The sequence below is a fragment of the Pinus tabuliformis genome, chromosome 8 (genome assembly GCF_031772625.1).
Source record: "Pinus tabuliformis cultivar Carrire ecotype Pingquan chromosome 8, CPIR1, whole genome shotgun sequence".
Lineage (NCBI taxonomy): Eukaryota > Viridiplantae > Streptophyta > Pinopsida > Pinales > Pinaceae > Pinus > Pinus tabuliformis.
The window spans coordinates 1,393,609,461-1,393,622,890 of NC_142294.1; the positions used below are offsets into that span (position 1 = coordinate 1,393,609,461).

The following is a 13,430-nucleotide window of genomic DNA, read 5'->3' on the forward strand; positions in this document are numbered from 1 at the left end:
GGGCTACTTTTAAGACCCTAAGTTCACCTCGATAAACACAAATGGAGTCTAATTCGGAATTGAAGGAAGGAAGATTTCCAGAAACTTCACATAATTATACTTCAGCACTATTTAGAATTAAAGGGTCTATTGCGGGGAAAGATGTCACTATTGCTATCTCACCTGCCGAAGACAAAAATTATATAACACCTAAAATCGCAAACCAATTGGTGATTCCGAAGTCAAATATAATCGAAAAATTGCACTGTTTTGGCAACAAAAAATATGACATAACCAATTTACAGTTAAACATTGAGGATTATACATTTATATCGCAATTCTCTGTTCAAACCTTATGGAGCAATCAAAGTGACCTTATTTTGGGTTCACCCTTGATGTCTAGGATCCTTCATCTCAAATATGAAAAAGAAATTTTTAACATTTTCCTACAGGAAGAAGAAAATAACACTCCAGGATGTTGCATTGAAGAAAAATTTGATAACACCAGAAGACATACAAGATATTTCAAAAATAATTTTTCAAGAAGGTAAAAAAGTACTACAAAATATGCAAAGAGAAATTGACAAGATCACCACTGACAAAAATGAAGAAGTTTCTCGGCTTAAAGACCATAGTGAAAAATTATTGACGCAAATTAAGAAGCTTAAGAAGGACAAGAAGTCATTAGAAAACAAGGTACAACAACTTATCGAGAAGGAAGCATCAAATGTAGAAATTCAAGTTGACGAAAAGACAACAAATACCAATCCAGTCAATAACACAACTCAAGAAGAGGACAAACTAGTTGAAGTAAAGATGTACTCAGAAGTTGCAGTTCCAACAACAAAAGATTCAAGTGAAGATCCAGAAATTAACCATTCAACTTCCATAACTAAAGGAAATCAGGTGCTTCAAATAAATCAAGAAAACGACACAAACAAGATAAGAGAAAATCAAATCACTAGAATTCCTTATTGACATCCGAATCACGAGTAGACAACTCAATCAAGCTATGTATTTAGAACAAAAACAACAAATTGATGTTTCGAAGAATACTAATGTCAGTGCAATCCACTCATGTGATAACAATTCATCACAAGTTTCCAATCACCGCAAGATTCCACAGAAGATTAATCTAGGATGGTTCAATCCCTTCTTAGTGCGACATTTTTGTTTATCACTTAGAGGATCATATCAACTTGTATCAATGAAGATGATAGTTCTGAAACAAGAAGACATTCGCAACAAAAAAGATCAAGCCTTTTCATCAGCAAGCTTTGAGGACAAAGGTTTTTGAAGAGGAAGGCAATGTTATGAATAAAATATATTAAATATAAATAATGATGATAATTGTAATAATGATTAGTTAATTAGTAATTAGGTTGAAGAGGCATGTCTAAATGGGACATGAGTCTCCATGAAGAGGCACCTACCTAGTATATAAGCAGCCCCTCACTCTCATTTGTAACATCATTCTTATTCATACATTTTAATATATATTCTTGTATATCAATGGAGATCTACATATTCCAAGTCTTTTGGAGTAGTTGACTTTAAGAAAGAACTTTGTTAGTTCCACTCTCACGCACCCGTGATCTGTCATATCTCACAAACCTTGTGCACAAAACTATAATTTCTTGTTCCTTCGTCCTCTTCTTTATAGACCCAATTTGAACATGCAAGGAGGCCTAATTCTATTTTAAAAGTCGAGTTTTGATTGAGACCTAACTAAGAATTATTCTCCTCCTTTATCCAATCAACACTGGAGTTCTTAACTCTTCTATCTCCAATCAACACTGGAGAATATCTCGCTCTTCCTTCAATCAAGACTGAAGACTAATTCGTCCTAACTAAACTTGTAGCCATATTATTAAAAAGTGGTCAGTTTGAACCAGAAACCGGTTAATTCATTGGTCAAACCAACTGAACTGGTCAATAGCCCTCATTCGTCCCTTTTTAGACAACCCGAGCATAAATCGGCTGGTTTTCCCATAAACCGATCGATTATGTCATAAACTAGTCGGTTCATTGCCAGGTCGGTCGCGGACTGTTAATTTATGGTATGTTTTATGCTTAGAGCAGTTTACTTCTCTTTCTTATTATTATTCACAGATTAGCAATCACATTTGCATAAGTAAAGTGTAGATAGAACATTAAACGATCAACAGAAAACAAGCCAAGACAAGAGACACAAGATGTGGCAGCTAGCCAGGGACAAACCCCAATATGGGGAAACCCTTTGATCAAATCTTCTTTTATCTTCAATAATTCAGCAGAGAGAAATAGTACATAAATTTGATTTACATCAACAGCAGCAAACCCCAGATCAGCCCTAAACTAGGGCAGCAAACCTTAGATCGAACTTGTCAAGTCTCCACCAGTAAGTCATTCATTGTGCACCAGTCTGAGACTTCGCCGCGCACCAGTCCAACATTTCGCCGCACACCAGTGCAAGATTTCGCCGTGCACTAGAGAGAGAGAGATGTGATGATCAAGTGTGTCCAAATGAGGAAAAGACCTCCTGTATTTATACACAACTATTGATGATTGAATAGATGCAATTGTTGGGCTTCTGAGCCTACATGAGTTGCTAGTCGGCTTGATAATTATTTCGTAATCAAAATAAATTCATATCTCCATAAATACTTGTCAGAATCGGATGATCTTTAGATCAATCCTTACACCTCTCGACGAGAGGAATCTAATAAAAATATTATCAGCCATGAATAAGATGACCCACATGGAGTTTGGCCCTAGTTGCCAATTTTAACACTCCCTAACAACTAGGGAGAACTCTATCTGTAATCTGTCTGTTCGTCGCTACTATTCATCCATCAAATGCACTGCCCTGTATAGCTAGACCCCTACTCTGCTCTGCTCTATCCTGCCTGCTCTACTCTGCTTTTGTCCGAATTATGAAGAAGAAGAAATGATCGAGGATGTATCATACTGACTCAAAGTCAGTCTCAGAGTGTGTACCACTGGTCCCAGACCAGTCTCAACTGACCTAAAGTCAGTGTCATAGTGGGTACAACTCCTACCACTGGTCCCAGACCAGTATCATCCTCCACTGGCTCAAAGTCGGTCTCAGAGTGTGTACCACTAGTCCCAGACCAGTCTCAACCAACCCGAAGTCAACGTCATAGTGGGTACAACTCCTACCACTAGTCCCAAACCAATATCATTGATCCCAGATCAATGAAGGTCATCCTAGTGTAGGGAGTACAGTAGATACAGTGATGCATCCATCGGTAATACTATGGTCCCCATCTTCATTTCCCTGCCAATTGATCAGATGAGAGGTACTTCCCATGAGTCCCTGACTGCATGGATAGGATGCCTCGATAGGAGAACTTAATCAATCCCGTCCTCACAAGAGAACTAATCATCTTGCTACAATTGTCATGGAGAACACATCATCCAAACCTCATAGGAGAACTAATCATCCTGCTACATTTTGTCATGGAGAACACAACATCCAGACCTCACAGGAGAACTAATCATCCTGCTACATAGTCGCCACGGGGTGATACAGGGAAAGTTTTGATTCTTTTACCCTGTGGTCATATGTCGCTCCAAGAAGTACCCCGCATCCCCTCCTGGAGCCACAAGAGCTCCATACATCATACAGGACCCTCATTAGAGGGTTTCTGAACGACACCAAGTCGTTCTCCGAAAGTCAAAAATTTGACCTTTCCTAGGGGTTTTGTCAGAATGTCGGCGACCTGTTCATCTATACCGATATGTTGGAGCCTTGTAGCTCCCCGCTACACCATATCTCGAATATAATGATACTTGATATCGATATGCTTGGAGCGATCATGAAATACGAGATTCTCTGACAAACGAATCCCACTCTGGTTGTCACATAGGATCATGGTGGTATCCAGAGTAAATCCAAACAGCTCACTGAAGAGCTTCTGCAACCAAACTGCCTCACAGGAGCCCATGCTAGCAGCAATATACTCTGCCTCGGCGATGCTCAAGGCCACCGACTTCTGCTTCCTGCTCATCCAGCGTATCGAAGCAGATCCCACAAAGAAACAACACCCGGAAGTGCTCTTACGATCCACCACACTGCCTACCCAATCAGCATCAGTGTATCCAAGTAGTCTCACATCTCCGGCAGTGTATCTTAACCCATAAGTGATTGTGCCACGAAGATATCTCAACAGATTCTTGGCACCAATCCAATGTATGTGGTGAGGTTCAACCATATGTTGACTCAACGTGTTCATTGCGAAGCATATATCTGGACGGGAGTTCACTAAGAACATTAATGCTCTGACGAGTTAACGATACTCGGTGGCATTTCGTAAAACAGGTCCAGCAGCGCTACCGCTTAGCTTCTTAAAGTCAAGCTCCATCAGAGTAGTTACAAGCTTGCAATCTACCATACCGAATCTTCCAATATCTTCACCACATATTTTCCTTGGGATAGGAAAATTTCCCTTGGCTTCTGCCAAAACTCCAAGTCCTAGGAAATAGTGCATCATTCCTAGGTCCTCCATTTCAAATTCAGAAGCCAAATGCCTCTTGCATTTGTGAATGAGAGGGTCTGCACCTGTTAGGAAGAGGTCATCCACATACAGCACTAGTATGAGAGGTTTGTCATCTTCAACCTTGAGGTAGAAGTTAGGGTCGGCTTCACTCCTAGGGAATCCCAGCTTCATCAAGTAGCTATCGATCCCTTCATACCATGCTCGGGGTGCTTGCTTCAGCCCATAGAGAGCTTTCTTCAACCTGCATGCATGAGATTTTTTATCATGAATCTCAAATCCTTCGGGCTGCTCCACGTAGACCTCTTCTTTGATCGAAGCATGCAAGAACGTTGTCTTGACATCCATCTGATGTAGATTCCATCCTTGTGAAGCCGCAAGGGCTATGATCAAGCAGATGGTGGTATATCTGGAAACAGGTGCAAATATTTCGTCATAGTCTATACCTTCCTTCTGGAAGAAGCCACGAGCGACAAAAACAAGCCTTATATTTTTCCGTACTTCCATCTGCTGCATGCTTTATCTTGTAAATCCATTTAGAAGTGACAATTGTTTTGTCCTGGGGTTTGGGAACTACTTCCTAACATCATTCTTCATAATAGACTCATATTCTTCGATCATAGCATCTTTCCATACCTGATGTTTGACGGCATCTGAGAATGATGAAGGCTCATTTTGTATGATCGTGTTCATGATGGTCAGGTAACCCTGATATCTGTTGGGTTTCTTACTTTCATGGAAGGTTCCTCGGGGTACAGTGTGTCCTTCAGCATCATCGAGTAGCCCCCTAAGCCAAGAGGGGCTCTTCCTGGAAGAGGAGGGCTCAGGTGGATCAACAGGATCCATGGGTTCTTCCACATCAAGCATTATTTCATCATTCTTCTCTTTTGGTTCCCCGGTGTCGGCTTTTTGAGAGTTCCTCAAAGTCGGAAGGTTGTCCACCTTGCTGAGGGCCATATCTTCGTCAAAGGTGACATCATGACTAATCACGACTTCCCTTTGACCGCAACATAGATTCTATAACCCTTAGTATTTTCACCATAGCCCACGAAGATTCCTTTCTTTCCAGATGCACCCAATTTATTCCTTTTCTCTTTCGGCACATGAAAATATACAGGGCTTCCAAAAATTCTAAAATGAGATACGTCAGGTTCTTATCGGTGAACATTTCTTCGGGAGCCTTGGAACCCAATGCTTGATGAGGGCATCAGTTTTGTACATATACGGCGATGTTAGCAACTTTGGCCCATAGAAACTTCGAAAGTCTTTGATCATGGAGCATGGCACGAACAGCTTCCACAATCATATGGTTCTTCCTTTCCGCCACACCATTCTGTTCAGGAGTATATGGTGTAGTAGTCTCCCTCTTGATGCCAACCTCTTTCCAAAAGTCATGAAACTCGTTAGACTCATATTCAGTCCCATTATCAGTCCTTAAGATCTTGATATTCTTTTCGGTTTGATTCTCGATCAAGGCTTTTGAAGTGTCGAACCCAAGAGAACACTTCATCCTTCCTTTTCAAGAAGTATATCCAAGTCTTTCGAGAATAGTCATTATAAAAGTAAGATAATATAAATATCCTCCCAAGGAGTTCACAAGCATCCTACCAGATATGTCTGAGTGAACCAGTTTAATATATCGGAGGTCTTGCTTTGGCTTGAGGGGAATGGTCCCCCTTTTGAGCTTTCCTTCGACACATCCCGAACATACACCTTCTTTCTCTACTCGGAATACGGGCATCCCTGTTACCATTTGTCTTACATCGAGTAGAGCTTTATAATGAAGGTGGGCAAACCTTCGATGCCAAAGTTCAAACTGAAGAGATGTGTCACAAGACATGACACCTAGCGGACTTCCACCAACCTGATATAATGAATCAACTCGAAACCCAAGAGTGAAGGCATTTTTAACATTATTTTTCCATACACGTACTTTGCCATCGCTGAAGGTCACCTTGTAGCCTTTGTCTTCCATTGCTGAGATGGACGCCAGGTTCTTCTTGAGGTTAAGTACATATAATACATCCTGTAAGTGGATCGTATTACCTTGATTCAATTTAAGAGAGACATTGCCTACACCTTTCACGGGATATTTCATATTATCTCCAAGGACAATTCCAAGTTAGTTTCTTTCTCTATTAGATTATGGAGAACTTCTTTGTAACCAGTGAAGTGCCTTGATGCACCACTATCGATGAGCCAAATTCCCATTGACTCCGAAGGAGCAGAGGTAGATAGAGCAGCTGGTAAATAATATTCATCCTGCTTATTTTCAACAATGTTGGATTCATACCTGGAATTTCTAGCCTTCTTGAATGGTTGTCCTCTTCCTTGATTACCAGCACTCCTTTTACCTTTGCTATTAAATTTGCCATTCCTTTGATTGCCATGAGAGGAATTTTGATCATCGTCCCGGTGTGAGTTCTTTCTATCAGGGCACTCCTTCGCATAGTGACCTGGTTTATCGCAAATGTAACATCGTCCTTTTCTTCCACCCTTAGGTCCAGCCTTTCTTTTTTATTTAGTCCCGGAATTATTTCTTTTCTTAGCATGAGAAGAAAAGGCAGCAGGAGGACCTTTAGGCATGGGCATTTCTTGCTCTTCTACCCTTGTTTCTTCTTGAATGCATCTAGCCATTAATTCCTTGAAACCAGGAATTACATTATTGTTCAAAAGAGTAGTCCTGAACACGTACCATTCGGATGGTAATCCTCCAAGAGTTGTGAGTGCCATTTCCCTATCAGTAATAGTCTCCCCAACAGATAGGAGATCGTTCCTGATCTCAGTGATTCTTAAGAAGTATGCTTGCATACTCTCATCTTTGCCTTTCTTAATTTCCTTCAGCTAATTTCTAAGAAACAGAACTTGATTTGCATCATTAAATTTAAATAAACTCACCAGTGTATCGTAGATTTCCTTGGAGGTGTTCATATCGGAGATGTAGGCCACCAAGCGCTTGTCAATAGAGTCCTGGATAATCTTCTTTGATTTGACTTCGCCGGTTTTCCATTTGTTCCTGGCAGCATCGGGTGCATTTGATGGAGGCTCAACAATATTGCCTCTCACATGGTCCAAAACTCCTTGATCTTCTAAGGTTAGATCGATAGACATCTTCCATCCGTGATAGTCAGCTTTCTCACGGAGCTTGTCTTCAGCAGGGAAGAGCGTTGAGGACCCCATAGTTCTTTTAGGATAGCCTTGCCAATCTTCTCTTTGGTGATTGCTCTTGCTTTGCTCGAGCTTTGTCTTCACCTCAGCTCTGATACCATGTTAATTTATGGTATGTTCTATGCTTAAAGCAATTTACTTCTATTTCTTATTATTATTCACAGATTAGCAATCACATGTGCATAAGTAAAGTGCAGATAGAACATTGAACGATCAATAGAAAACAAGCCAAGACAAGAGACACAAGATGTGGCGGCTAGCCAGGGGCAAACCCCAATATGGGGAAACCCTTTGATCAAATCTTCTTTTATCTTCAATAATTCAGCAGAGAGAAATAGTACATAAATCTGATTTACATCTACAGCACCAAACCCCAGATCAGCCTTAAACTAGGGCAGCAAACCTTAGATCAAAGTTGTCAAGTCTCCACCAGTGAGTCGTTCACCGTGCACCAGTCTGAGACTTCTCCATGCACCAGTCCAAGATTTCGCCGCGCACCAGTGCAAGATTTCGTCCTGCACCAGTGCAAGATTTCGCTGCACACCAATGCAATATTTCGCCGCGCACCAGTGCAAAATTTCGCCACGCACCAGTGCTAGATTTCGCCGCGCACCAGTGCAAGATTTCGCCGCGCACCAATGCTAGATTTCACTGCACACGAGTGCAAAATTTCTCCGTGCACCAGAGAGAGAGAGATGTGATGATCAGTGTGTCCAAATGAGGAAAAGACCTCCTGTATTTATACACAACTGTTGATGATTGAATAGATGCAACTATTGGGTTTTTTAGCCTACATGAGTTGCTGGTCGGCTTGATAATTATTCCATAATCAAAATAAATTCATATCTCCATAAATACATATCGGAATCGGATGATCTTTAGATCAATCCTACACCTCTCGACGAGAGGAATCTAATAAAAATATTATCAGCCATGAATAAGATGACCCACATGGAGTTTTTCCCTAGTTGCCAATTTTAACACGGACCCACCAAAGGCATTCTTGGAGGCTTGTGAGATGGTTTGGAGGGAAAATAAGGGTTGTTTCTCTCCAAGGGAAACAACCCCTCCAAGCCAATAAAAGGAGGTCTCCCCTCTCATTTGCCTCGCACATCTCATTTAGAGTTTTTTTTTTAGCTTCATTGTGAGCTTGGAGAGTGTTGAGTTTTTGTTGGGGTGGTGGACCGTGGAACAACAGAGAGTTTGAGCTAAGTAATAGCCACCATGCCTCCAAAAGACAAGGATAGTGCATGGGCTCATTGTGATATGGTTGACGGCAAAATGATCCACAAATATTGCCAAAAATCTATTGGAGGGGGTATTAACAGGTTCAAACAACACTTGGCTAGTATAGGAGGCCATGTAAAGCCATGTGGAGCACCAAATGAAGTAATAGGGCAAAATACCTTTAGAAGTTTGGGACTCAAGTCACTGAACCAGCAAAGAATTTTGTGACTCAAGCAGTTGCAAAGTTTGGGAGTCGAGACTCAACCAACTGAGTTTGATCACGATGAGAAGTTTCGACTTTCAAGTGATAATGTTGATCACTAATATCATATATGTAGACTTGTAGTAGGCCAGTGACCTCATAGCTTGTAGGCTTTGTTTTTGGACTCTAGAGGCCATTTAGAGCCTCGTTGATTATATATTTTGTTGTTGATATGTATTACACTTGATGCCATTTTGATATATTCACCTTTACATGGTATATATATGAGAAAACTTTGAATAATTTGTGTCTATTGATTTGGAATCGTGGTTTTAAATTTTTAAAATAGTTTTTTCATTAAAAATTAATTATTTCATGTGTGTTTTTAAAACCGGTTCTTGTTCTAGCTAGTCCCGATTTGACCAGTTCCAATTTGAATCCTAGTTTATCAGGTGGACTAGTCCGGTCACCAGTTCCAATTTTTAATATTGTGCTTGTAACTGCCACCTCGTTCTGTAGTCAAACTGATGAAGATTTCACTTAATTGAAGCTCCAACTCTACGCATGCTATCTTGATGATTATTCCAGTCAACTGGAACTAACTCATCCTAACTAAAGTCTAACTCATGAGCTCGCACTCATACTTGGAGAAGGACAAATCGAGGCCTTCACTGGCTAGGGCACAAGCTAGAAGACCTTTACTTGCTACATTTTCAACAGTATGCAAGATCATTCAACACCTACAAAAGGACCCAAGTGCATTAGATAATTTTTGTGGAAAAATGATTTGTTGTGGTATCAAGATTGCTTATACTTATGCAAAAATTCAAAACTCAAACACAAGATCCTTCTGGAATTGCACATGTCTCTTGTAGGAGGAAATTCAGGGTTTTGAAAACTTACCAAGTTACCACAAGATCAAGAAGGATTTTTTCTAACACTGTCTTAAAGCTAATGTTCAAAAGTCTATGGCCAAATGTGTGATCTACCAAAGCAATAAGGGAGATACAATTAACACCTGAGGGCTCCTACAACCAATAGCCATACGAACTCAACATTGGGAAAAAGTTTCAGTGGATATTACTATAGATATGCCCAAGTCTGAAGGAACAAATGTTATCCTGGTAGTAGTCAATCAACTCACAAAGTATGCCCATTTTTGCTCTGTCACTTATCCTTTTAAAGCAAATATAGTAGCTGCAACTTTCATGGAAGCAATTCAGAAGCGACATGGAATCCGGAAGATTATTGTAAGTGATATATATCCAATTTTTACTAGAATTTTTTTGACTAAATTATTTTCTTGTTTGGGCACTCAATTATTTCACAACTCCTCTTACCATCCTCAATCCAATGGGAAAAATAAGATTGTAAATAAGTGTCTATAACAGTATCTTTTTTGCTTTTCAGTTGATAGATAAACAAAATGGGTGAAGTGTTTTCTCTTGACAAAATGGTAGTACAACACATCCTTCCATGCATCATCAGAAATGTCCCCATTTATAGCACTTTATGGATATCATCCTCCATCCATCACATCACCCTTGCGAAGGAAATCAAAGGTTCAAGATGTGGAGAATCAAATAGAGCATCAACGAGAAGTTCTCAAACTACTGTAGGAAAACTTGGTTATAGCACAAAATAGGATGAAACTACAATTAGGTTAACATCACAATGAAAGGCAATTTGAAGTTGGAGATTCGGTATTTTTGAGGCTACAACCATACAAGTAATTGTCCCTCAAGCAACAAAAGGAGGACATTAATTTGGCTCCCAAGTACTATGGTACCTCTAAGGTGTTGCAGAGGATTGGAAGAATGGACTATATATTATAGTTGCCTCCATTTTCACATATACATTCAATCTTCCATGTTTCTTGTTTAAAGAAGTTAATCAGTGACAAGATCCCAATTCAAACTACTTGTCAGAATTAATGAAGAAGGGAAAACCATGCTAGAACCAGAAACAATCCTTGAAACCAGATTAAGCAGCTGGGGAATTAAGCAATTATCGAGTACCTTAGCAAGTAGAAGAACCTACCAGCAGAAGAACTGACATGGGAAGATGAATTCTTCATGCAGAAACAACTGCAACTGATCAAGCGTTGAGGGCAACACTTGCTTCAAGGGGAGGGGCATGTTACGCCCTAAAAAGAGCCCCATGTTAAGCATAAACACCAATTATAAGCCCTAGAAATTGAGTTATTAAATAATACATTTATATGTTAAAGAAGCGTTGTCAGCTAGACACTTTAATTATAATTGTACCCTTTGTCTTTTATATACCAAGGAAACCTAGACTTAGAATCATCTCATCTTGTACATTTGTTCTGTTGAGAAAAAGAAGTTGCCCCATTGGAGTGGCTTACATTCATTTTTATATCTATTTCACAAGGCATGGAGCTACTTCTCTCACTATTTTCAGGCTATTTTTCTGTTTGTTGTCTAACAAAATCTTCTCAATTCAAAACATCTAGATTTGCAGCTACATAATATGTTTTCACCATGAAGATTTCTTTAAGCAGGATTACTTGCAAACAGAAAAGAAACTACAGTTTCAGCAAATGGTATGATATTACTTTTGTACAAGTAGCAAAATTATAAGGTCTCAGACTTTTCAACCAGATTATCCTACATGTGTTTTCTGTAAGAAACAATGTCCCTTTTGAAGAAAAAGTGATGCTAACTTAAAGAAGTGAACACAGTATTTCACATGAAGACACACCTTTGCATGCATATATGCACTAGAGTAATCAAACTTCAGGTACACTTCTCCAACACCTTCCACAAAATTAAGTGTCATTTCTGCAATATCAGCAGACTCGTCTGAAAGACCTAATAATAACAAGGGAAGCAGCTGTGGAGCATAAGTTCTAGGATCCACCACATTTTCATTGCACCGAAGGTTTTCTGTGCCTTTGTTATCAGTTCTATATCCGAGCCATCCCGCAATATATACAAAAAATGTCTGAGAGAATACAAAAACATTAGCCATTTACAAAACCCAGATAATATAGCTTGCTCAGGAAACAAATATAAAAAGAACAAGGTCCCAACATATAATATGAGTACCACAAGTAATACAGTGGAATAATATCCATGTTGGCTACTTCCAGTTTGAAGAATATACAGTGACAAAAGCATTTCAAAGAAATTTCCATTGTCTTACAAATTGCCTATCATGTCAGGGAAAATTTTGAAAATCTAATAGGAAACTTATGGTGCAGAAATCTAGATTCTATACTAAGTGCAAGAAAATATATGAGAGGGGGAAAGAGCCTCTTGAAAAACATAGACCACTGCTGGTGAACATGTAATTTCTGAAAAACATCAGTACTAGAAAGCCACATCCCTGTGTATATAAAAAAAATTGCAATATAAATACCAGAATCATCCCCTGAATTTAACAGTTAATCCATGCTTGTTTCTTTCTGTGCTTAAATGTATTTCACAAGATTCTTGTGAAGCTGAAGGGTAGAGCAAATAACAGTAGAAACAAAGGAACAAGATTACAGGTGTAAGCCTCATTCAACTGTTTTTTAGTAAGCACCTCTGGATGGGCTCATTATTATGGTCATCTAGTTTTTCTCCATGTGCTCAAGCTATGGAACAAAAGAGAGATATAGTTTTCTACTTGAAACTCTGAAATGAATGCTCAGCATGAATGAGGTCCGAACCTGAGTCTGTAATCAACATTTAAATTTTAGTCTTCTTTCCCATGGCTCATTCTCATTGCATGTACTATTTTGGGATGCCTCCTGCCCGGTTGGCCATCTATGAGTAGTTGAAATAGGTGGGACCAACTAGGAGAAAGAGGATATATTGGACCAGAGGTGGGGGTGACACAAAACGAGAGATGTCACGTGAGACCAGCTAGAAATAAAAGGACCAAGAAACAAGTAACAAAAATGCCTAAGAAAATAATGTGGATTGACCTGTCAATGTTGTCACTTTCCTATGACCTAAGACATGCACAGGAGTGGCCTTTAGTGTTCAAATTTCAAAGTCAACTTCGTACAGCGAACAAAAATCTAAGAACACTACTGAGCAAAATATGATATCGAGTACCCAGTACATAGTAGGTGTCTATAATACTATATATGCCTATAATTTTCGCATAACCCTGTGTTTCTCCAAGACGATACCAACTCTGTTTCTTGCTATGTGATGTGTACTATATATTAACAACAATTCAAATGATGAGTGTAGGAAAAAGATTTCAGATACTGCGCAAAGGCAGCAAATAATCCGGTTTAGAGATATGAAAATCAAGAACAAGTGGCATCTCAAAGGAAACTTGTGTAATTCCTTTCCCTACAACACCATGAATCCACTGCTGTTGTGTCACATAGCAAG

The 13,430-nt window shown here is 39.5% G+C and overlaps 1 protein-coding gene across 8 annotated transcripts in view; it reads right to left on the bottom strand.

Annotated features, from left to right (window-relative positions):
- LOC149240761 (uncharacterized) overlaps positions 1–13,430 on the bottom strand; it is a 399,764-nt gene that overhangs the window by 262,502 nt on the left and 123,832 nt on the right. For all 8 annotated transcript variants that reach the window (XR_016246545.1, XR_016246543.1, XR_016246544.1 and 5 more), the window contains one exon: positions 11,800–12,042. Coding sequence is in view for 5 of the 8 variants with exons in the window: in XM_089373808.1 (XP_089229934.1) it covers positions 11,800–12,042 (243 nt within the window). In the remaining 3 variants the exon portion in view is untranslated. The remainder of the gene's footprint in view (positions 1–11,799; positions 12,043–13,430) is intronic.